This window comes from Pongo pygmaeus, chromosome 4, assembly GCF_028885625.2.
Source record: "Pongo pygmaeus isolate AG05252 chromosome 4, NHGRI_mPonPyg2-v2.0_pri, whole genome shotgun sequence".
Taxonomy (NCBI): domain Eukaryota; kingdom Metazoa; phylum Chordata; class Mammalia; order Primates; family Hominidae; genus Pongo; species Pongo pygmaeus.
Genome location: NC_072377.2, coordinates 181,468,479 through 181,491,226, shown reverse-complemented (window position 1 = coordinate 181,491,226; position 22,748 = coordinate 181,468,479). Strand labels below are relative to the sequence as shown.

The following is a 22,748-nucleotide window of genomic DNA, read 5'->3' as shown; positions in this document are numbered from 1 at the left end:
TTTTACATTCTTCCAAGGCAGGTGTTGGCCACTGCAGAGGACTCAGCCCAGGCCTAAATAAAGGCAGGAAAGCATAGGCAAAGGATAAAACTGTAAGGCAAAGCCCCTGGCCTGGGGCCACACCCACCATACCAGAAAGGGCTGCAATAAATTTCCTTCTGGTTGAACAGCAAGTGTCAGCCCTGTTTACAATAACACCTGATTCCTCAGAAATAATCTGGATCTTCTTTGGGGAAAACTTGGGAATTTGCTTCCCTTTGTGACCTAGTCCTGAACTTCCTGCCCTTTCAGCAAAATGTGCTTGGGAAGATTGGGAAAAACATTTAGTACTAGAATTACTCTTCACTTTCTTCACAATCCTTGGGCTGCGTATTAGTCACCTTATTTTATAGACGAGAAACTCAAGATGAGGGTTTAAGTCCCTTTTCTAAATTAGCAGCTGAATTCGAACCAAATCTGGATCCATTAGACCTTTCTGGCTTACAGAACTTAGGACTTTCCTACCATTAAACCACATTGTAGGATGTCAACTGGGAAGCTCAGGACCTGAGTCACAGGTCTGACATAGGGGCCCAAACATGACTGATGCAGTAGAGCCAGTCAGACCAACCTGTCTGAAGTAGGAATGCTTGACCCTTTTATTTTGAAGCAACTCACGCACTCTTTTCAGCATTCAGAAGAAATTGTGAGCTTTGTACTACTACAGCCTCAGTATCATCTCAGCGGTAACCATGGGGAGAAAAGTCTTGTTTTCCAAAGGAAAATGGGAGTTGGGAGGAGACTTAATATAAGCAGTGAAGCCAGCCGGGTGGCCCCAGAAAGAACTAGGTGTCTTGACACCCAATCCACACAGCAGGGAAAGGGGCTGGGTGTGATTCACAGTGCATTGATTTTATTTACAGATCAAAAGCCACTTAAATAATCTGCAGACACAAGTGCTGTCCAGGGCAGAAGCCTGGGGTCCAAATCAGCCCTTATCCCTCCTCATGCCCACAGTCAGCCCAGTGCTGTCTCCGTTCCATGGGCCAGCACAGGCAGGTGCCACTCTGCTGACATGAGGACCTGGGGTAGCTCAGACATTTGACTACCCAAGCCCAGAAAGGAGCTGGGTCCAGCCCTTATGGGGAATTCCTTTAATTCCCCCAGGCCAGGTGAGTGCTGACTCAGTGATGACAACAGCTGTAGAAGTAGGGGTTTGGCTTCTGGCCCAGATCCACGCCCTTGTCCTCCTCTGTCAAAGAGAGAGGTGGCAGCTCAGCACCATTCTGTTGGGATCAGGTAACTCAGGAAAGGGGCTAGATGCTGTGGGCCTAGAGTAAGTCTCCATAAAGGCTGGGGAGGCACACACCTGTCATCACCTGGAAGGCAGCCACACTGACGTAATCCTCTGCCACTTTCTGGAAGAGCTCGTCTGGCAGGAAAAATGATGATCAGCGAGGGCCCAATGCCAGTAGCCCTGGGATCTCCCAGTGACCCAGCCCTCAGTGCCCTATTCAGCTTCCTCTGGTGCCCCTGCGTGTTCCTGCTGTGAGGCTCCAGCACAGCACTCACCCACACTCTGGCCTGTCTTGCTGGATGTTTCAAAGAGCTGAGCTTTGATATCTGTAAAGAGAAGTGACTAAAGCCTCATACCTGAGAATTAGATAAACAGACAAAAGGGAGGGCTAGCAGTTCAGGGAGTCTCGTAGACCCCACGGTTCAAGGAGGCCAGGAAGACCTCCTAGAGCACCCTGCCCTGGCAGCCAAGGCAGTCCCTATTTTCTTTGATCCACCCAGACAGCCACACACCCCCACCCCCCAAAGGGCTGAGGAGCAGCTACTGTCTGCATAGTCCTGGACGTCGTGGAAGTCCACACGTCGACGCCTCCGGTCTTCTTCCAGCAGGTCACTCTTGGTGCCACATAAGTAGATTTGGCAGCCCTGAGGCAGAAGACAAGGGTCACCTCCACAGACCAACAGAACCCCAGCCCCCAGTGTTCTAGTGAGGTCTGTTCACCTACCTCTTCTAGGCTGCGCAGTTCCTTCACCCAGAACTTTGCTCGCTCAAAGCTGCTGCTGTCTGTGAGGTCTTGGTGTGCGGCATGCAGGAGACACAACCAAGTGGTCAAGGGCTGTTCTCTGGCTAGCCTGGCACCCATCTTTTCTTGTGGGACAGCCCAGACCCCCCCCTTACCATAGCAGACGATGGCAGCCTTGGCACCCCGATAGTAGATTCTACTCATGGCCTCATAGCGCTCAGAGCCTGCTGTGTCCTAAAGAGTAAGGCCTGAGTCAAACTTAAGGCCGCGTTCTCCAGACCCCGCTATTTTCCAGATAAGGAAACGGGTCTATGAGAAATGGGTCTGTGAGACCACAAATCAACCAGTAATAGGCAGGACCTACACCTCCTCAGGAATGAGTCTCCCAAGAATAGATGCCCAGGGGACTTACCCAAATACCTAATGTCACAGTCCGGTCTCCGACCGACATCACCTTGGCCACGAAGGCGGCCCCGATGGTCTGCAACGAGAGGGAAGAGATCGGGGCCATAGGTGCAGATTACCGCCCCCCCACTTCCCCGCCCACCGTGCCTGGCCCCTCCAGGTGCACTCACGTTCTGATAAGGCCCCACCAGAAAGCGGTCGTGCACGTAGCGCTCCACCAGGCTAGTCTTGCCCACGTACTCCTTGCCCAGCATCACCACCTTGACGTCCACGCGCTGCCCGCTCATGCTCCCGGGGCCGCTTCAGCCACGTCAGGATCCTGAGCGGGGACGGGAGGCAAACCCCGATCTCCGCTCGGCCCAGGCAGCGCCCAAGCCTCAGACCCCGACCCCAAACGACGCCAACCTACGACTCCAGACAGCGCGTCGGGCTCGAGCTCTGGCCGTGGCCTTGCACTTCGGCAGCGCCCCGTGTGCCCCCGCTGTTCGGCCCCGGGCGCCGATTATCTTTCGAAGACCCCAAGCCCCGGGACGGCCTGGGAGCGCGCGGGACAGCGTCCTCAACAGCGCAGCACGCCGCCGTGCAGCTCGCTACTCGGTCATTCGCTCGCCTGCCCAGCTTAAGCTCCGTTCTGGCTGGGAATCCCAACCGAACCTGGGGTCTCCCCCAACCCGGCTCCTACCCGCAGCGCCGCGACTCCCGCGGGAGGGGGCGAGAGGGCGAGGGGGCGGGACCGCAAGGTCACGTGGCGCGGGCGCCGGAAGCGGTGGCTACTGTGTGGCTGCGCCGGAAGTGGCGCGCGGCCGGACAACTCATGGCGGCGGCGGCGGCGGCGGCGGCAGCTGCTTGGGCGCGGTGCGGTGGTGACTGAGCTACGAGCCTGGCGGCGGGTGTGCGCCGAGCCCCGGCCCGGCCCGGCCCCCGCGTGCCTCCCAGGCTCCGCACCCCTGATGCTGCGCGGGTGCTGAGCCCGCTCCGGCCGGGACGATGGTGAAGTATTTCCTGGGCCAGAGCGTGCTCCGGAGTTCCTGGGACCAAGTGTTCGCCGCCTTCTGGCAGCGGTACCCAAATCCCTATAGGTACGTGGTATTTGGAAGAGCAAAACCGCGCCATCTCGCTATTTGGAGATCGAAGTATGGGTAATCCCCAAGTACTGGGACCAGGAAGGACTCGATATCGAATCTTAGGTAGACCTTATCGGGGAAGCGGCCAGGCCAGGCCTGCAAGGTCCTGAAGGGAGGTTGGGCCTGGGCGGTGGTTTACTTGAGACCTTAGTGTAAGATTCTTTTCTCAGTGTGGTGAGACAAGAAGAGGCGGCAGTATGGGAGTTGGGAGGGATCTTGGAGTTGGAAATCCTATTCCTCTGCCCGTGGCGCTTTCCTGGGGTGCAGTAAATCATGAGGTCCATTCCTGCTAGAAGGCAGGAATCCAGGTCAGTCAGATGGCGGGAGTTGGAATTTGCCCTGGGATGGGCCCTTAACTCTGGTCTGAACCATAGCACATACCACCCTGCAAGGTTACAGGAAGGCGTGGCCTCTCTAGGCCCGGAGCCTCCAAATGGGAATCCCCTCGGGCAGTCTCTTAGGGGCAGGCTTCTGAGGGTCACCTTCACCCTGACACCTGCAGCAAACATGTCTTGACGGAAGACACAGTACACCGGGAGGTGACCCCTGACCAGAAACTGCTGTCCCGGCGACTCCTGACCAAGACCAACAGGATGCCACGCTGGGCCGAGCGACTATTTCCTGCCAATGTTGCTCACTCGGTGTACATCCTGGAGGACTCTATTGTGGACCCACAGAATCAGACCATGACTACCTTCACCTGGAACATCAACCACGCCCGGCTGATGGTGAGACACCTCCTGTTGTGATTCTGCACCTCCCCCTCTCCCCTTCCCACCAGATAGAGAGCTCCTCAGATACATGTGGCTAGAGAGCCATAAGGGAGCTTTTGTGGCCGGAGGCAGGTCTGGGTTACTGAGGGTTGACAGCTGTAGAGTATGACCTCAGATTTTCTTCTTTTCAGCTGGTCATCCTCTCTGGACCTGTCCTTTGACTCATTCATACAGTGGGGGAGGGGTACCTATCTTACTGAGTTGTCCTAAGTTCTAAATGCTAAGCACTCCCATCCGGCATCTATGGCACAGATATATGTTGGACTCACAGGAGTGATGCTGAGTGGCAGAGGCAGTACTTTTCTTTTTTTTTTTCTGTTTTTTTGTTTTTTTCTGGTGACAGAGTCTCACCCAGGTTGAAGTGCAGTGACATGATCTCACCTCACTGCCACCGCCACCTCCTGGGTTTAAGCAATTCTCGTGCCTCAGCCTCCTGAAGAGCTGGATTTCTAAGCACACACCACCACGCCTGGCTAATTTTTGTATTTTTAGAACAGACAAGGTTTTACCATGTTGACCAGGCTGGTCTCGAACTCCTGACCTCAAGTGATCCGCCCGCCTCGGCCTCCCAAAGTGCTAAGATTACAGGCGTGAGCCACTGCACCGGGCAAATGTTTGTATTTGGACTGTCAGGAAGCTCCAGAGCTGCAGCTGGTGGAAGGCGGCTAAAACACTGCATGTGTATAGATGCACAAAACAAAATCCAGGAGCAGGACGGGCTGGAAGGCCCTTTGTTGATCTCAAGAGACCTTTTGCCTTCTAGTTTAAGAGTCAGAAGAGAGATTTTCGAGAGCAAAACGACCTTATTTATGGCTTCTTGCTCTGTCAGTGCCACTTGGGGGTGCAGTCGGGAAGGAATGGGTTTTCATTGTATTGCTTTGCCTCATGAAAAGAGACAGGGAGTCAGATTGATGTGCAAGTTGGCAAAATGAAAGACTCTTCCACGATTGTGGTTGGCCTCTGCATAGGTGGTGGAGGAACGATGTGTTTACTGTGTGAACTCTGACAACAGTGGCTGGACCGAAATCCGCCGGGAAGCCTGGGTCTCCTCTAGCTTATTTGGTGTCTCCAGAGCTGTCCAGGTGAGCAGTGTTGTTGGGGCTGCTGGGGCTCTGGGACCCAGTGCTTTCGGTATTGGGGCTGGGCTGGGGTCAATGGGCAACTCAGTATCCTTCCCCTTCTCATGCCAGGAATTTGGTCTTGCCCGGTTCAAAAGCAACGTGACCAAGACTATGAAGGGTTTTGAATATATCTTGGCGAAACTGCAAGGTGAGTTTCTGGGTATGTGGATATTCCTCATAGGGAGAGGCTCATTCAGCCTAGCGGGTGTGGAGTCTGGGTTAGTCATTGCCCTGCTCTGAGCGGGGACTCCTCGTCTGTACTGGGTGTGGGAGGAGGGTGAATACCACCTTTTTAGTGGAGCCTGGCCCAGGGGAGATGGGTGTCATGGGGGAGGGAAATTAGGTTGGTCTTTCAGGCATCCTCTGAAGGCAGCCACCTGCTGTTCATGACAGGTGAGGCCCCTTCCAAAACACTTGTTGAGACAGCCAAGGAAGCCAAGGAGAAGGCAAAGGAGACGGCACTGGCAGCTACAGAGAAGGCCAAGGACCTCGCCAGCAAGGCGGCCACCAAGAAGCAGCAGCAGCAGCAACAGTTTGTGTAGCCAGCCCACCACCACCATAGCACCCCAGACAGCTAGGCTTAGCCCCTCTGCCCTCCCTCCATTGTACTTTATCATTAAAACTCAACTTCCAGCCCTGTCTGCTGTCTGCGTGGTGGGTTGTGGGGATGCAGTTTGGCATCTGCAGTACACCAAGCACATGATTCATGTCTGACCCAGGTCTGCTTATTCTCCCATTGGGCAGCTGAGGACCGAGGCACAGAGGTGAGGTGACTTGCCCAGGGTTCCAGGTAGCCTGCAGGTTAACTGGCGGTAAGTGCTAGACTGTAAGCCCGATGAGGGCAGGGCTTTTGGTTTTGTTCTCTGATGTGTCTCGGTATCTAGCACGTAATAGGCACTCAATAAATCCTTGTTGAATTCACTCAGCCCCAGCTCTGGAGTCGGAAGGCTCTGGTTTGAATCTTGACTCCACTGTTTATGGACCTCAGGCGAGTGACATCACTCAGCCTCATTTCTACCATCCATGAAGTGGAGACAGAACCGCCTCGAGTTGTGAGAATTAAGTGCACTGCCTGGCACGGCCAACAGTGTCAGTGATGGGAACTGATATTATTTCCTCTTCCAGTGGGTCTGTGGTTGGGAGTTCCCCCATTTTCATTAGGCAAGACTATGGACGGGAAGTTATGAAAGAGGCTTTTAATGAAAATACTGTACAGTTTATGTGAGGCAAAGGCTAGAGGGCCTTGTCTAGGAAGGGAAGAGGCCCAAGAGGCTTCCTGTCCCCTTGGGAGCAGCAGAGCCAAATGCTTGGGCTCAGGCCCAAGCTGTCTGTCCTACAGGGGTCCAGGGAGGTCCTGATGAGTCCTGCCCCTTCCCTTCCAGAGGGCCTGCCTGGCAGCCAGCAGCAGGGTGTTTGGGGAGCACCTGTTCCCACACAAGGGTCCTTTTAGTCCATTCCAACAGGTGACTCCAAGCAGCCCTGAAGGCTTGGGGAGGGCTCCTGCCTGGCAAGTGGGCCTGGCATGAGCAGAGGGCAGAGGACCGCCCTGGGTGAGGAACATCATAGCCAGGCGCCGCCGCCGTGCGAATAGCTGTGCTCCTGGCCGGCGACGAAGCCCCGCAGCAGCTCGGCCTCACCCCCAAACACCAGGCTCTCCACATCCACCTCCAGCTCCTCTGCGCGGGGAGGGGTCCAATCAGAAGACCTGGCTCGCCCCGAGGGCCACACAACCCCTCAGCCTCAGGGCACTCACCTTGGTCTGAGTCTGAGCGCTCAGAGGAGAGGCCTGAGGAGTCCAGGCTGTCCGCCCGCAGCCGCTCCCGCTCGGCGGCCCCTGCCAGCCCCCGGAGCTGCTCCAGCTGCCGCTGCAGGCTCTTCTGCTTGCTGCGCAGCCTCTCCTTGAGCTGTCGGGCCCGCTGCTCCTGATCCTCCAGCTTCTGCGGATCCCAAAAGAGCAAGGGGCTGGAGTTAGCGGCGTGGGGGCTTGGGCTGCACCCCAACACTACTCAGTACCAGGCCACGGCCACAGGGCCAAGGCCCACTCCAGGCAGGTGGCGACTAAATCCAGGCCCCAGAGGGTTGCACCCACATCCTCCAGAAAGTCAGCCCCTTTCCGGCCATGCACACGTCCTGTCAGGGTGCTGCCTAGATTGGGGGTGGGGGGCACCACAATCTCAAAGGCATTTGGGGCCTAGTCAAGGATAAAGGAATGGAGTGCTGTGGTGTCCAGTGGTGGGAACTGGGAGCAGGGTGCACTGCTGCGTGTACACTCTGGCTCAGGTGCCAGGCATGTGCTGTCATGGGAAACAGGCCCGGTGTTACCAGGTCTCCCCGTTTCTTTTTTTTTTTTTTGAAACAGAGTCTCGCTGTGTCGCCCAGGCTGGAGTGCAATGGCACAATCTCGGCTCACCGCAACCTCCGCCTCTTAAGTTCAAGCAATTCCCGTCTCAGCCTCACAAGTAGCTGGGACTACAGGGGCCCGCCACCATGCCCAGCCAATTTTTGCATTTTTAGTAGAGATGGGGTTTCACCATGTCGGTCAGGCTGGTCTCAAACTCCTGACCTCAGGTAATCCGCCTGCCTCAGCCTCCTAAAGTGCTGGGATTACAGGTGTGAGCCACCGCGCCCGGCCCCCCATTTCTTTACGAGAAGCTAGCTGGAAAGTCAGATTTTTTATGTCAAATGTCTTTTGAGGGGTTGACAACTAATTTAAATTTTTAGAAAACTAGAGAATAAACAAAGGCTACCAGTCCGTAGCTCCTGGTCACGATCCCTGCAAGAGCGAGAGCGTGAAGGCGTTAGCACCCTCCCTCCCATCCCCCTACCTCCCGCCAAGCTCTGCCAGCCCTGAAGTTCCAAGGACTGGAAGGCCAAGGGCTCTCCCAGGCAGAGCCCTCAGTGGGCAGAAGCTTACATTCGATCATTCAACAAGGGGAGGATTGGGCCATGGAGGCATTTGGACTGGGCGTAGAAAGATGAGTAACAGCTGCCGAGGCCAACACAGGGAGGAAGAAACGTCAAGACACAGCAGAGGGAGCCTGGGAAGAGCACGGAGCATTCAGCTTCTGTGGGGCACACGGAGAGATGAGGCCAAAAGAGCAGCCTACTGGCAAGTCCTGGGTTATGAAGGGCCTCGAGTTTCACAGGAAGTAAGGAGCAGAGGCTTTGTCCTGTCAGGGGCCACTGGTGGGTTTTCAGCAGGAGATGGGCCTGGGTAGATAGGTGTGCTGCAGAGATCATTCTAGAGCAAAGTAGAAGACAGCCTGGTGGAGGCAAAACAGGTAACAGGAAGGCTGGGAGGAGGCCGGTGAATTAATCCAGGAGAGGGGTGATGGAGTCCCAGAGAAGGAGCACTGCCCAGGTCCTGCCCACGGGCCAGCCAGCCCCTGAGGGGCACACATCATCCATCCGAGAACCAGGCCAGGCAAGCTCCATGTGAGAAACTGGGCCACTACCCAACCAGAGTGTTATTCAGCCACAATCACGGTAATAACAGACTCCGGGGGGCAGTGCGGTTGTTCCCACAGCTGTGGTTTATTTACTAACAGCGCATAGGTCTATGCGTGCCACAGCCCCCAGTGCCTAGAATAGGGCCTAGCAGAACCAGTGCTCAATAAACACTTGTCGGAGGAGATAATGCAAGCCAGGGAACTGGGCGTGGGTCCTGAATCTGCTGCCCATCAGCTGTGCAACTTGTTGGCCCTCAGCCTAGCTGTGCCTCCATGTATTCCTCTGGAGGACAGGAAAAGTCCTGTGGTTTCCAAGGCCACTTCTGACATGGCCAGGGCCACCTGGGCCTTATTCAGCACATCCACTCCTGTCCACCAGGGGGCACTGAGCTCAGCCCCAGCAGCAGCGGGAGCCCTGGGAGGACCAGTGACTGGCGTCTTCTAAGTCCTTTCCCCTCCTGTCCCTGGAGCTGCCTCCCAGGTGGCACCAGGATAGACTGCCCATAACAGGAGGCCTTGAAGGTGAGAGAGGGAGAGCAAGGACCAACCCTCTACAGTCCCAAGGACCCCCACATACACCCCATCACAGAATTCAACAGCCATCCCCTCCCCTCAAACAGGAGGGAAGGTTAGTCCAGACAGGCTAAGTGACTTGCCCAAGGTCTCACAGCTGTGATCTAAGTGATAACAGCTGTAACAGCAACAGTGAACATTTATAGAGTGAACTCACTGAAGCCTCAACCCTCTGAGTTATTGTCTGCTTTTCTTCCCATTTAATGGATCTGGAAAGTAAAAGCTCAGAGAGCTGTCCTAAGTCACACAGTTCTTGAGTTCTGACCTCAGGTCTCGCTCCCCAGTCCCACCAGCCCCTCCACAGCACAGCCCTCCATACACCAGGGCAAGCCAGTCCAGGCACAGCGGGGGGCCTCACCTGGATGTGCATCCTGGCGCGGCGCAGCAGGCTCAGCGTGGTGTATCTGGCACAGTCGGCCCCCAGAGGCATCTGCTGCTTCAGCCGCTCCAGGCACCGCTTCAACTGGGCCCTCCTGTGGGGAAGAGGTCTGGAGGGCAGTGCCAGCCCCACCTTGCTGGCCGCAGGAATGGCAGAGGAGGGAAGGCCAGAGGGCGGTGGCCTCTGGCCACGGAAGGACTGGGACTCACCTGCGCTTCTCCAGTTCATTGTGCACTGACCTGCCAATGCCAGAGAGGACGGGGTGAAGGGGAATCAGCCACTGCCCATGCCCCAATCCCAGGGCCCCCAGTGGCTCAAGAGCCACTACAGATGTCTGCCCCAAACAAGTCCCCTATGGAGACCTCATGCTGGCCTCAGACACCAGAGTCCCCTGGCAGGGCGAGGGGAGTCAAAGACACACGGAGCCAAATGCTTAACAGAAGCCTGCCCAGGTGGGTATGGGGGTCCTAACGAGGGCCCCTGCCAGCTGGTCAGGAAGGACTTCCCAGACAGAGGTGACAGCTAAATGCAGAAATAGATGTTTCCCAAGACGGTAGTGGAGGGAGAGGCATTCAAATAGGAGGGAACAGCATATGCAAAGGGCTGGGGAGAGGAGAGAAAAGGAGGAAGCCAGCGGGGGAGGTGACTGGCCTGATGTGTGGAGTGCGGGAGTGCGAGTGGAAGCGGGACCCCAACTGCTGTTCGCAGTTCCTGGCACATCTAGAGGTGCTCAAGAAATAGTCCTTGAATGAATAGAAAGGTGTGAGTGTGTTTGGAGAGTGGGGAGATGGCAGGAGGGGTCTGAACGCTTCCTGGAGCAAGACACCTGGCCCAAAAGATGCAAGCAACAAGTGGGCAGAGGAGGGCCCGACCAGGGGCGGCGCCCACCCCCACCCCCACTCCCGCCGCCCCGGGCCTCCTCACCGCCCGCTGTCCTGCGCGCCAGGAGCCTGGGGGGGTCGCTTCTTCCTCCTGTGGATGGGGCCTGGACTGCGATGCGGGCACAAGGACGCATAACCATGCTCGGCCTCTGCCAGAGAGAGCCCCCGCCTGCGTCAGGCTGGGGCTGGACCTGGTCCCAGCGGGAGCCCCAGGCACAGCACGGTCAAGGAAAGGCTTTTGGCGCCAGGACCATTTCCCCCACCCCTCCCTGCTCTACCGCCCCGGGACTCCTCTCGAGTTGAGGGCGAGGCGCCCCGGGATTACTGTCCTGGGGCGGTGCATCCTTCAAGCTGGGAGCCAGGTCCAGTACAGGCCCGTGTCAGCGAGGTCGCCGCCCGGAATCCAGCGAAGGGTTCTTCCTCACCTCTCTCACGGCGCTCCAGGAACTCGGCCGCCTGCAGCAGGACCTGGATGTTGCTGGCCACGGGTTCCATGTCGGCGACAGCTGGCGGCGGGCCGGCCTAGGGTGCCGGCCGGAGCAAGCGGCTGCAGCACTTTTGTTACAAAGTAACTGACACGGTGCAACAAACACAGGGGCCCGCCCCGCCCCCGGGACGCCCCGCCCGCGGGAACGCCCAGCCCTTGGCTCCGCCCCTCTGGAACCCGCCACGGAACCGCAGCCTACCCTCCGGCAGCCGCCCCGCCCCGAGTGGTCTCAGACTTTCCAGGAGCAGGTAAGGGCGCTGGTTCCAGGCCTGGCCCTGGAGCGAACCCTCAGGCTAACGGGTGCTGCTTCTTGCCCGCTTCACTCATCCACCCACGCCGGTTCGTTGGCGTCTTTGATCTCAGCTTCCAGCCCCGTGCTAGTGACTAGCCCCCAACATAGCACGGCGCCCTGGGGGCCTGGTGGTCCCCTGGAAGCCCCGGGCCCAGCCGCTGCACGTGGGCGCCGCGGGGGCAGGGCCTGCCGGCCGCCGCTCGCCCATTCGCACATGGCTTCTCAAGGATCGCTGTTGTCATCCTCGGGGCGGGGTCGGGGAGTCCCTGATGCCCTATTGGCTGGCGCTCCGCCCCGCCCTCTCCCGCCGCTGATCCACACGTTTGGGCGGGAAAAGAAGCAGGTTTCAAATTTGAAAACCCAAGCGATGGGGCGGGGTTGAGAGGGGAGCTGGGCCGCAATGCGCAGGCGCCGGCGGAGGGGCGCCGGACCCGGCTCCTGCCCTCCGGTGTCTGTCCCCAGGCCTGCCTGCCATCTGCCCCCGAAGGCCCCCGTGGGCCCCAGCTTCCTACTGTGTCGAATGGGAATAATCTCTCGGCCCCCCTCTTCTGTGAGGAAGCTGTTGTTGCTACGAAAACGTCAGTGGGGTAACAGCTTCCTCAGGCAGGCCATACCCTGGAGGCACGCGAAATGGCCTTTTCCGGAGCCCTGGGCTCTGGTATCCGCGGATTTGGGGTCCTCTCCTGTCACTGATGTCTCAGCTGTGTATGACTCCAGAGGTGACCTCCGTCTCTAAGCCTCAGGAGCCCTACGACAGCGCTGAAGGATCAGACCAATGCCTCCGCGGTGCCCATGGCCTGAAGGAGCCGCCCATCTCAAAGGCCAGTGCAACCAGACCGCGGCGTTGGCCTCCCAGGCAGCCCCTGCTTGCCTTACTCAGAGTCCATGAACCCTTCTTGCACCTGACTCTCCTAGCCGGCCGAAGGAGTGGCTGTGATGACTTCTAGCCGCAGCACCAGCAGGTGGGGCCACATCTGGGGACAGGAAGATGAAAGCAGCTGTAGCAGGGTGGAGCATTGCTGCCAGCCACGGGCTGAGTCTGTGACTCCAGTAACCCGAAAATAGAGAGGGGAGAGAAGGGGGAGGGATAGACGCTTTGTAAAGAGACAGTCCTGGTAAACACAAGCACATGTCAGTCAGGCCTCAGTTCCTTGGGAAAAATCTTTTTTTTTTTTGAGTCTTGCTCTGTCACCCAGACTGAAGCGCAATGGCTCGATCTCGGCTCGCTGCAACCTCCGCCTCCCGGGTTCAAGCAATTCTCCTGCGTCAGCCTCCCAAGTAGCTGAGATTACAGGCGCTCACCACCACACCCAGCTAATTTTTGTATTTTTAGTAGAGACAGGGTTTCACCATGTTGGCCAGGCTGGTCTCGCACTCCTGACCTCAGGTGATCCACCCACCTCAGCCTCCCAAAGTGCTGGGATTACAGGCGTGAGCCACCGTTCCTGGCCAGGAAACATCTTGAAGTTTCGGCCGGGCACCGAAAAAAAATGAACTTTCTCTAAGAGTTGCTCACAGAGGAATAACTGCCCTGTCTAGGCAGACGATCCATCTACCCAGCCGCCTGTCCTTAACTCACAAAATATTTGCTGACACCAGGCGCTGTGCTGGGGGCTGGAGGACATACGACAGGCAAAAGCATACAGGGTCCCTGCCCTTGTAGAGCTCATAGGCCTGAGAGGGAAAGACACCAACACAGCCACAGGAAGGCAGAGGTCCAGCTGGACAGGTCCTCACAGGGAGAGACCGTGCCCCCACAGCATATTCTAAGGAACATTTGACCTAATTGGTGAGGTCAGAGAAGGCTTTACTGGGGAAATGGATGAAGAGGTGTTATCTAAGTATAGGAGAGATGAAAGAATTCCAGACAAAGGAACAGCACGTGCAAAGGCCCTGGGGCTGAAAGGAGCGTGGCAGGGGCGGTGTGGCTTACAGAGAGCAAATAGCCTCGTGCAGGCTGACACTGGAGAGGCTGCAGGGCCCAGAACATGCTGATGGGTTCCCCCAAACTCCCCGCTGCAATCAGCCATGTCTGAAGGAAGGAGCCACAAGGCTTGTGAATGAATTTCCAATTTTATTTCACCAAAGTCAGCACCATGCAGTGCAGACACGAACCTACTCAGATGTCTGGGCCCTAGATGGCCTGGCCTCCAGTCTGGGTGGGATAGGGGTGGGGAGGTTCTGAAGGAGGAGAATTTTCAGCAGAGGGAAAGAGGGAAGCATATGTGAGCTGAAGACATGGCCAGGAGGTGGTGGGAGTCGGGCTGGGGCTGCAGAGGGGCTGGAGGGCTCATGTCAAGGAGTTTGGACTTCATCCTAGGAGCCGCAGAGTGGTTTCCAGCCAGGGGCAGCATGTGGGCTGCGGTCAAGGCCACCGGCCAGGCCAGACAGGAACAATACCTCCCCAGGAACAGGATGGGATGGGGCATGGGGGGATCCAGCCTGGATCAGCAGGGATCCTGCCCCAAGCCCTTGGATGTCCCCTGGGCCCCTGTGAGAAAATGCTAGAGCTAGTGGCCTCTAGGCACAGGACTGGACAGAGGAGCTGCAGTGCCCCCTCAGCAGTGACCAGCCCAGATCCTCTGCCCCGGACTCCGCGGGGTCCTGCACTTCGCCCTGTGACCTCCTGCCTCCACCAGCCCACTGTAACTGGGGCTCTGCTGCCTGTCCTTGCAGGGCAGACTCTATCAGGGACTACGGTCCTCTGGGCTCCAAGGACAGAGTCTGCATCTGTGCCCTGAGTGGAAGGGGAGAAGGGAGACCCCTCCCCCAGGCCTTTGTCCCAGTTAGGACCCCTTGAAGAGGGCAGCCAGTCCTGGGCTCACCGTCCTCCTCCACTCCATGGACAGGGTACAGGGTGCAGGAGGAGACGGCCCTGCGTTCCCCAGATCCCTTTCCCCTTCTCCCCTGCAAAGAAGAGTCATCGGGGGAGTCAGGAGCCTGGCTCCGACCCTGGACCCCCGCCCAGCCTCCTCCCCGGGCTGCCCGCAGCCTCCCCTCTCCCAGAGAGCAGCACTCACCAGGCGCAGAGCTAACCAGGTCACGCCCCCGCTGAAGGCCCAGGCTCCCACGGCCTTCAGGACAAAGTTTGAGCTGGGCCGTGCTCCTCCTCCTGCTGTGGCAGGGGACATGCCATGGCCTTGCTCACCTCCCTGCCTCTGCCATCTCTGCTCAATGTCACTTGCTCCAGGAGGTTCCCAGGCCTCCCTCCTTCAGCGCATCCTCCCAAGCAGCAGCGGGCCCTGCGTCTCTCAGGGTCAGCCTCTTCTTGCAGACTACGACCTCAGCGAGAGAGCAAACCGATGCCGAACAGGGGCTTGGCCAAGCCATGGGCAAGGGGTAGGGAAGGGCTGGTGGGCCCGTGTCTCCACACCCATAGAATGTCAGAAGAAGCAGTCAGCAGACCCCCACACAGAGGCCACCTCTGGAACGCCCCCCAGGTTGTTGTGGCAGTGCGGCATAAAGATCAGGAGTTGGGTGCCAGCCGGTCCCTCGCTTGATGTCACAGGGGCTAAGCCAAGAGGCCAGCCCTGGCTAGACAGGTCTCAGAAGTGCCTGGCAGCCGCTATCCTGGGAGGAACACTGCAAACAGGCCTCTGTAGGGTCAGTAGTATGGCTTTTTTTTTTTTTGAGGTGGGGTCTCGTGCTGTCACCCAGCTGGAGTGCAGTGACACAATGAGGGCTCATTGCAGCCTTGACCTGCTGGGCTCAAGCAATCCTCCCGCCTCAGCCTCCCAAGTAGCTGGGACCACAGCTGCATGCCACCATGCCTGTCTAATTTTTTTATTTTTTGTAGAGATGGGGTTTCACCATGTTGGCCAAGCTGGTCTTGAACTCCTGACCTCAGGTGATCCACCCCCCTCAGTCTCCCAAAGTGCTGGGATTACAGGCGTGAGCTACCGCACCCAGCCTGATTTGCATTTTTTCTAAGTCAGCTGAAATTCTTATTTTTCCACTGGATATAATGTATTGTTATCCTCTATCTGCTTTTAATATTTTCTCTTCACCTTTGGTTTTCAACTGTTGGCTGTGACACGCCTGGGTGTGGTTTTCTTGGTGTTTGCCTTGCCTGGGGTGTCTTGAGCTTCTGGAAAAGTTTTCAGTTCTTATCTCTTCAAATATTTTTCCTGTCTTATTCTATCCCTACTTTCCTACTCTAACCCCAATTTCATGTATGTTGCCCAACTTGGTAATATATGAAGGGTCTTACTTTGTTGCCCAGGCCGGAGTGCAGTGGTATGAACACAGCTCACTACAGCCTTGACCTCCTAGGCTCAGGTGATCCTCCTGCCTCAGCCTCCTGAGTAGCTAGGATTACAAGTGTGCAACACCACACCCGGCTAATTTTTTGTATTTTTTGTAGAGACGGGATTTTGCCATTGTTGCCCAGGCTGGTCTCAAACTCTTGAGCTCAAGCAATCTGTCCGCCTCGGCCTCCCAAAGTGCTAGGATTACAGGCGTGAGCCACCTTGCCTGGCTTTTCCTATTTTAGTCAACAAATGTTTCACTTGCCTATTCCAGTTCTTCATCAAACCATCACTCTGGGGAGGATGTCTCCGCCACTGTTGGACACTATGTGCTGTAAAATGTGTTCCTTGGTCTGAAGAAATGTGACCTGGCAGAGTCCAAATTGGTACCTTTTTTTTTTTTTTGAGATGAAGTCTCGCTCTTGTCCCCCAGGCTGGAGTGCGATGGCGCGATCTCGGCTCACTGCAACCTCCACCTCCTGGGTTCAAGAGATTCTCTTGCCTCAGCCTCCCAAGTAGCTGAGATTACAGGCACCTGCCACCATGCCCAGCTAATTTTTATATTTTTAGTAGAGACGGGGTTTCACCATGTTGGCCAGGCTGGTCTCAAACTCCTGACTTCAGGTGATCCGCCCACCTTGGCCTCCTAAAATGCTGGGATTACAGGTGTGAGCTACTGCGCCCAGCTGAGTTCCAGTCCTTTTACTGTGCTGTGAGCATTTGCATCTACCACAGGGAAGCCGAGCCCAGTGTGCAGAGTGACTGTCTGTTCCTGCCACGACTTACACTTCCTGGGGCTACAGGCTTCAGTCTGACTTGCCTATCAAGCCTCTTGTTGACAGACAGAACAGTTACTGGTGTTTTGTGCCTCAGAGGGTGCAAGGGGAACATGTCTAGACTCAGTCCATCCCTGCACTGTGGCGGCCCCCGTATGTCCCTCATACCATGAGGCCTCCTTAAGTGAGCACACCGGAATATCCACTGACTGATTCCAATCACTCCCTGATCCTGGAATGGGGTTCTTCTGATGAGCATCAAACGTCCTACTTTAATGTACCCCTCCGACTCCCATAATGATGTCCACAGGCCCATGCCCCATACAGGCATCCCACTAATAGGCCAGTTTTCCATTGCCCTTCTGCTGACTGTGCGGGCAGGTTGGCCACTGCCCATGAGATGTAGCACAAACACCAGTCAATTCAATCTGCTGAGTATTTGTTTTTACCTTCTTTGATGGTCTTCCAGATAGGAAGCTGTCCTGTCACCTTGAAACTTCCAACCATAAACCAGGTGGCTCTTTGTCAATAGAGAGCTGTTCATAAGGCACTCACTGCTCATGTGGCCCGTGAAACTCCTTAGGTGGCTCTGAAGTTGCCTGTGGGGGAAGAGGCTCCCACTTGGGACGGCCTCCTTGCATTCCCCAGATAGCACGTTCTAGAAAAATCATTTCCAAATTATGATGGACCCTTCCGGGCACTGCCCTCCTCATCAGATTACTTCCCCAACATCACCCGAGAAATTATGAGTATTTCAGGTTTCAAGGTTATTTTATGTCCTTAAGTCATAGGGGCAATTGGACTTTAATTAAATCCAATAGCAAGTTAGTCAAACGGAAATTTCCTGGTCCAAAATCCCAGAGGTTGCCACTAGGTGGCACTCCGGCTTTTGCCCTCAGGTCCAGTCTGCTCCTCAGGGGGGCTATGGTACAACAAATGAACAACTTGCACAGGCTTGGGCAATCTTACTGGTTTCCATCAGGTATATCCAATCAATATTGGCGGGTGGGGAGATTCACATGCCTTCCGCTTTACCATGCTAGGTAAGAGAAACGCCTCAGGCAGACCCAATATCCACCCCCATAGTACATTCAGGTAAAGGAGCTGCAGTCGCTTTGCATAAAGCCTGCTCAACCCTCCCCGTTTCCATTCCATCAGGTATCACATTCCCATATTCTCCCAATCGAACTCTTGCTCCCATTGGGACTTCACAAATAGATTCTGGAGTCACAGAGCATGGGTTCCACAAAAGGTGTCGCAGTAAAGTCTCTCCTGCAGCCCCTAACCATTTCAGCAGCTCATGTCCACATGGCCTTGGGTCCCCAGTGGGTGTCAGTCATTACCTTGATTAGATTGTGGCGCAATTGCCCCAGGTGACTACCTATCAGCTTTCTCCTTGGCATCTTTCCCTCTGGCTTTTTTTTTTTTTTTCCTTGAGACAGAGTCTCACTCTGTCGCCCAGGCTGGAGCGCAATGGCGCGATCTCAACTCACTGCAACCTCTGCCTCCCAGGTTCAAGCGATTCCCCTGCTGCCTCAGCCTCCTGACTAGCTGGGATTACAGGCACCCGCCACCATGCCTGGCTAGTTTGTCTGTTTGTTTGTTTGGTTTTTAGACAGAGTTTTGCTCTCATTGCCCAGGCTGGAGTGCAATGGCGCGATCTCAGCTCACTACAACCTCCGCCTCCTGGGTTCAAGCGGTTTTCCTGCCTCAGCCTCCCAAGTAACTGGGACTACAGGCACATGCTACCACACCCAGCTAACTTTTTGTATTTTTAGTAGAGACAGGGTTTCACCGTGTTAGCCAGGATGAACTCGATCTCCTGACCTCATGGTCCGCCCGCCTCAGCCTCCCAAAGTGCTGGGATTACAGGTGTGTGCCACCACGCCCGACCATTTTTTTATATTTTTGGTAGAGATGGGGTTTCAGCATGTTGGTCAGGCTGGTCTCGAACTCCCGACCTCAGGTGATCCACCCACCTCAGCCTCCCGAAGTGCTGGGATTACAGGCCAGCCTCCCTCTGACATTTTAAAATCCTCCAAACTAAGGTGAGTAAATCAGATTTGTTTAGGGCCCTTCAATAGTGGGGGACCAGCAGAAGCTCCCATCTGTCCACCCAAGGACTTCCAAGGGTGTTGGAGTATGACCTTTGTTTTGACCCCATCAGTGTCTACTTTATTCAGTCCATTTCATTAAGAACCCTTTAAAGATTCCATCCTGCTGGGATGAGTATCTTGACTCTTCCCTTTGTTTTCCCCACTCTCTTGTGAATCATTCTAACCATCTTCACTGTTGTTTCAGCATAATTTTTCCCCTCAAAAGTGTCCCTGGGAATAGCTGTAGCTCAGACCAGCCACAATCCAAGCTTTGCCCAATCTCAGGATCTGCCCTATCACTATCTTTTGCCTTCATTGTTGCTACAGAGAACAATAGGATGGTATATTTAGCTTGTTTCTTGTTACTTTGCATTTCCTTATACGTCCAGTGAACTAACTCCTTGGGAGTTGCATCCGTCATTTCTAAAATTCATTATTAATTTTTGCCTCCACTAACTGATCACAGCACAGCAGCATTTCCATATCACGGTGAACTCATGGCCCTCCAGGAATCAAAGGTTCATCATACTCCATCCTCTCATCCAATTCCTAGAGATAGTAAATCACTCACTCACCTGCAAGTGTGCCTTTCATATTCATACTAACCAATCCAGAGCCCATACCCTCCAACCATCTCCTTTACTGGGCTCTTACACGCTGCACCACTATCCCCCAAAGACTGGACAACTAGGGACATCCTACCCCAAACCCACTGAAATTATTCAAGCTAGGCAATCCTAGACCTGCTCACTCTGCCTCTCAGGTTCCTTCCCAAGCAAACCACAATAAAGGCTCTTGCCCCACAGTTCCCCCTCCCTCCCTCTGCCCCCTTACCAACCCTGGTGCTTCCCCGTGTGGCCCGTGTTAGTGCACAGTGCCACCTGTTTCTAGGCAACTGTGAGTATAAGCTTCTTCCCACCATGGCAGTCATTTCTATGTCTGTTACATCATATCTAATGACAACAAATCCAGGGTGTCCTTACAACAACTGGCGCAGTGAGCAGGGCGGTTTGATGCCAGATGGAGATGGTATGTGCTTAAGCTGCTCTTGGCTTACTAACTGGATCCACCAGGCAGTAGCCATTGCCTGGAAGGCAGCCCTGGCCATTTGTGTGCCCCCTTGATGGCTGGTGCACTGTGTGGTGTGTTGTCGGTGCTGCTGTAGATTCCCTACCTGAGGGCGGTGCTCGGGAAGCTGAGTCCTCCCGGAGCTGCTGCCCAGGCTAGAGTGTTCAGTGCCTGGGACTCAGGCCACAGGGCACTCAATGTCTTTCTCCGTGCTGGTGGAGCACCCAGGCACCAGAACAGAGCACCTGGAGGTATATGGAAAACTGACTACATCGGTTTCTTGAAAAAGTCCTTCCATGGCCGGGCGTGGTGGCTCACGCCTGTAATCCCAGCACTCTGGGAGGCCAAAGCAGGCAGATCACCTAAGGTCGGGAGTTTGATACAAGCCTGAGTAACATGGAGAAACCTCGTCTCTACTAAAAATACAAAATTAGCTGGGCATGGTGGCACGTGCCTGTAATCTCAGCTACTCGGGAGGCTGAGGCAGGAGAATCGCTTGAACCCGGGAGGCGGAGGTTGCAATGAGCCAAGATTGCGCCATTGCACTAAAGCCTAGGCAACAAGAGCGAAACACCATCTCAAAAAAGGAAAGGAAAGAAAAGGTCCTTCCAAAGACAACAAGAGCAACTACCCTGCTAGCGTCATGGGATGAGTCTAACCCATTGACCAGGCAGCACTGGCAAGCGGTGGGGCCAACCGTGTCGGTCACTTGTATGCAAGTGCCCAGTGTCTGGGATGTTATATGCTCCAGCAGGCACTTGATAAACCACTTCCCCTTTTCCTTCTGGCCTTTGCTGAGTCAAAAGTTTCAGCCTGTTCTCTGGAGTACAGGAAGAGTATTCCACCTGAACGCCTGCTCGCGTAGCGTAGGCCGTTCCCACGGTCAGCATCAGGGCATCCTCTTCAAGGGATCAGGGCACCCTGCAAATGTTCTTGTTCAAGCCACAAACCTCTCCTGCTTTAGCGAGGTCCTGCAACTTTCCTCTTTTAGCGTGGGGCTTTCATTATGATTTATTCTTAAGTCCGAATGTTATTTGGTAGTATGTTTTTAGTTTCCAGATGCAAAGGACTTTTTCAGTTATCTTTTGGTTGCTGATTTCCATTTATAGTCTCCATATTTCTTTTTTTTTGAGATGGACTCTCACTCTGTCGCCCAGGCTGGAGTGCAGTGGCGCGATCTCAGCTCACTGCAACCTCCGCCTCCCAGGTTCAAGCGATTCTCCTGCCTCAGCCTCCCAAGTAGCTGGGACTACAGGCATGCACCAGCACGCCCGTCTAATTTTGTATTTTTTAAATTTTTGTTTATTTTTTAGACAGAGTCTCGCTCTGTCACCAGGCTGGAGTGCAGTGGCACGATCTCGGCTCACTGCAACCACTGCCTTCCAGGTTCAAGCCATTCTCCTGCCTCAGCCTCCCAAGTAGCTGGGACTACAGGTGCACGCCACCACACCCAGCTAATTTTTTTGTATTTTTAGTAGAGACGGGGTTTCATCATGTTGGCCAAGATGGTCTCAATCTCAACCTCATGATCCGCCTGCCTCGGTCTCCCAAAGTACTGGGATTACAGGCATGAGCCACCACGCCAGGCCCATTCTCTTTAAAAAATCTCTTTATAAATCTCTATATAAATCTCCATTTCTGTTCCCTCCCAAGGTCCTCTGATCTTTGGTCTGATCTTCAAATTAGTTGATCTTCTTCAACTAATTTGGTGAATCCATTTTGTTATCAACCCCTATACTGAGTCCTTTATGTCAACTAAAAAGTTTCATATCCGTGTCTCCAGGTGGTTCTAACTGCTTATTCTTCCCTCATGTTTCCAACAGCATGCCTGGTCTCTGAGGAACCCTTCACTCCACAGGCCTATGAGCTTGGCTTTCTCAGTCATATACACACATAATATATAGATCTCATATACACAGAAATTATATAAAATTGTCCATGTAATTTTTGTTGTTATATTAATTACATATAATTATATACAGTTTTATATATATTTATATATATATATATATATATATTTATTTTTTTTTTTTGGAGACAGAGTCTCGCTCTGTCTCCAGGCTGGAGTGCAGTGGTGCAATCTCGGCTCACTGCAACCTCTGCCTCCCAGGTTCAAATGATTCTCCTGCCTCAGCCTCCCGGGTAGCTGGGATTACAGGCGCGCACCACCACGCCTGGCTAATTTTTGTATTTTTAGTAGAGAGGGGGTTTCACCATGTTGGCCAGGCTGGTCTCGAACTCCTGACCTGAGGTGATCCACCCACCTCAGCCTCCCAAAGTGCTGGGGTTACAGGTGTGAGCCACTGGCGCCTGGCCTGATAAAATGTTGTTACATGAGTTCATTTACATTTATTGATATAATTTATATTTCTGGTATTTTGATCTCAACCCTCTTGTGCAATATATTTCATATTTACTCTTCAGTGCTTTACTTTTACAGTGCTTCATTGTCTGTATGATTGTGTTTATTTTCGTATTTCTTGGGAATAATGGTAAGAGGGGAAAAAAAACAAGATCTCAAATTAAAAACCTAACTTAAAAACTTAAGGAACTAGAAAAAGAACTAATTAAACACAAAGATAGCAGAAAAAAAGGAAATAATAAAGATTAAAGCAGAAATCAATGAAATAGAGAACAAAGAAACAACAGAGAAAATTAATGAAACCAAAAGTTGGTTATTTGAAAAGATCAACAAAATTGACAAACCTTTGGCTAGATGGACTAGGAAAAGACAAGAAGACTCAAATTACTAAAATCAGAAATGAAAGTAGGAACATTGCTACCCATTCTATGCAAGTGAAAAGGATTATAAGAGGGTACTATGAACAACTGTATCCCAACTAATTGGATAACCTAGATGACATGGACAAATTGCTAGAAACATAAAACCTACCAAGATGATATCACAAAGAAACAGAAATTCTGAATAGACCCTATGATTATTATGGAGGCCGAATCAGTAATCATGTATCTCTTGACAAAGAAACTCCCTGGACCTGACACCTTCACTGGTAAAATTATACTAAACATTTGAAGAATACAAATCCTCAAACTTTTCC

At 54.1% G+C, this 22,748-nt stretch overlaps 4 protein-coding genes across 6 annotated transcripts in view; 1 reads left to right on the top strand and 3 right to left on the bottom strand.

Moving 5' to 3' along the window:
• Window positions 1-870: 870 nt before the first annotated feature.
• Window positions 871-2,735, bottom strand: RAB24 (RAB24, member RAS oncogene family). Its single transcript, XM_054487284.2, has 8 exons — window positions 2,594-2,735; window positions 2,431-2,499; window positions 2,174-2,252; window positions 2,001-2,068; window positions 1,821-1,920; window positions 1,552-1,602; window positions 1,349-1,411; window positions 871-1,231 (listed from the first exon to the last, which is right to left on the bottom strand). Exons 1-8 carry the CDS (start codon window positions 2,708-2,710, stop codon window positions 1,164-1,166), a joined length of 615 nt encoding a protein of 204 aa, XP_054343259.1. The 5' UTR covers window positions 2,711-2,735; the 3' UTR covers window positions 871-1,163.
• Window positions 2,619-12,222, bottom strand: MXD3 (MAX dimerization protein 3). Of its 3 annotated transcripts, XM_063665384.1 has the most exons (7): window positions 11,410-12,222; window positions 11,149-11,245; window positions 10,767-10,872; window positions 10,052-10,081; window positions 9,822-9,936; window positions 7,195-7,378; window positions 6,626-7,117 (listed from the first exon to the last, which is right to left on the bottom strand). In XM_063665384.1, exons 2-7 carry the CDS (start codon window positions 11,216-11,218, stop codon window positions 7,002-7,004), a joined length of 621 nt encoding a protein of 206 aa, XP_063521454.1. In that variant the 5' UTR covers window positions 11,219-11,245; window positions 11,410-12,222; the 3' UTR covers window positions 6,626-7,001. The 3 variants fall into 3 exon arrangements, with proteins under 3 accessions (XP_063521455.1, XP_063521454.1, XP_054343258.1); XM_063665385.1 differs by lacking the exons at window positions 6,626-7,117; window positions 11,410-12,222 and adding an exon at window positions 2,619-2,742 and having other exon boundaries at window positions 11,149-11,391; XM_054487283.2 differs by lacking the exon at window positions 11,410-12,222 and having other exon boundaries at window positions 11,149-11,387.
• PRELID1 (PRELI domain containing 1) lies at window positions 3,147-6,074 on the top strand. The gene is made up of 5 exons (XM_054487278.2): window positions 3,147-3,502; window positions 4,050-4,275; window positions 5,289-5,402; window positions 5,511-5,589; window positions 5,835-6,074. Exons 1-5 carry the CDS (start codon window positions 3,411-3,413, stop codon window positions 5,981-5,983), a joined length of 660 nt encoding a protein of 219 aa, XP_054343253.1. The 5' UTR covers window positions 3,147-3,410; the 3' UTR covers window positions 5,984-6,074.
• A 141-nt stretch (window positions 12,223-12,363) lies between the features above and the next one.
• Window positions 12,364-22,748, bottom strand: part of LMAN2 (lectin, mannose binding 2) — a 38,496-nt gene continuing 28,111 nt past the window's right edge. The window contains exon 8 of the mRNA XM_063665382.1: window positions 12,364-12,476. Within this exon, the coding sequence (XP_063521452.1) occupies window positions 12,379-12,476 (98 nt within the window). The 3' untranslated portion in view covers window positions 12,364-12,378. The remainder of the gene's footprint in view (window positions 12,477-22,748) is intronic.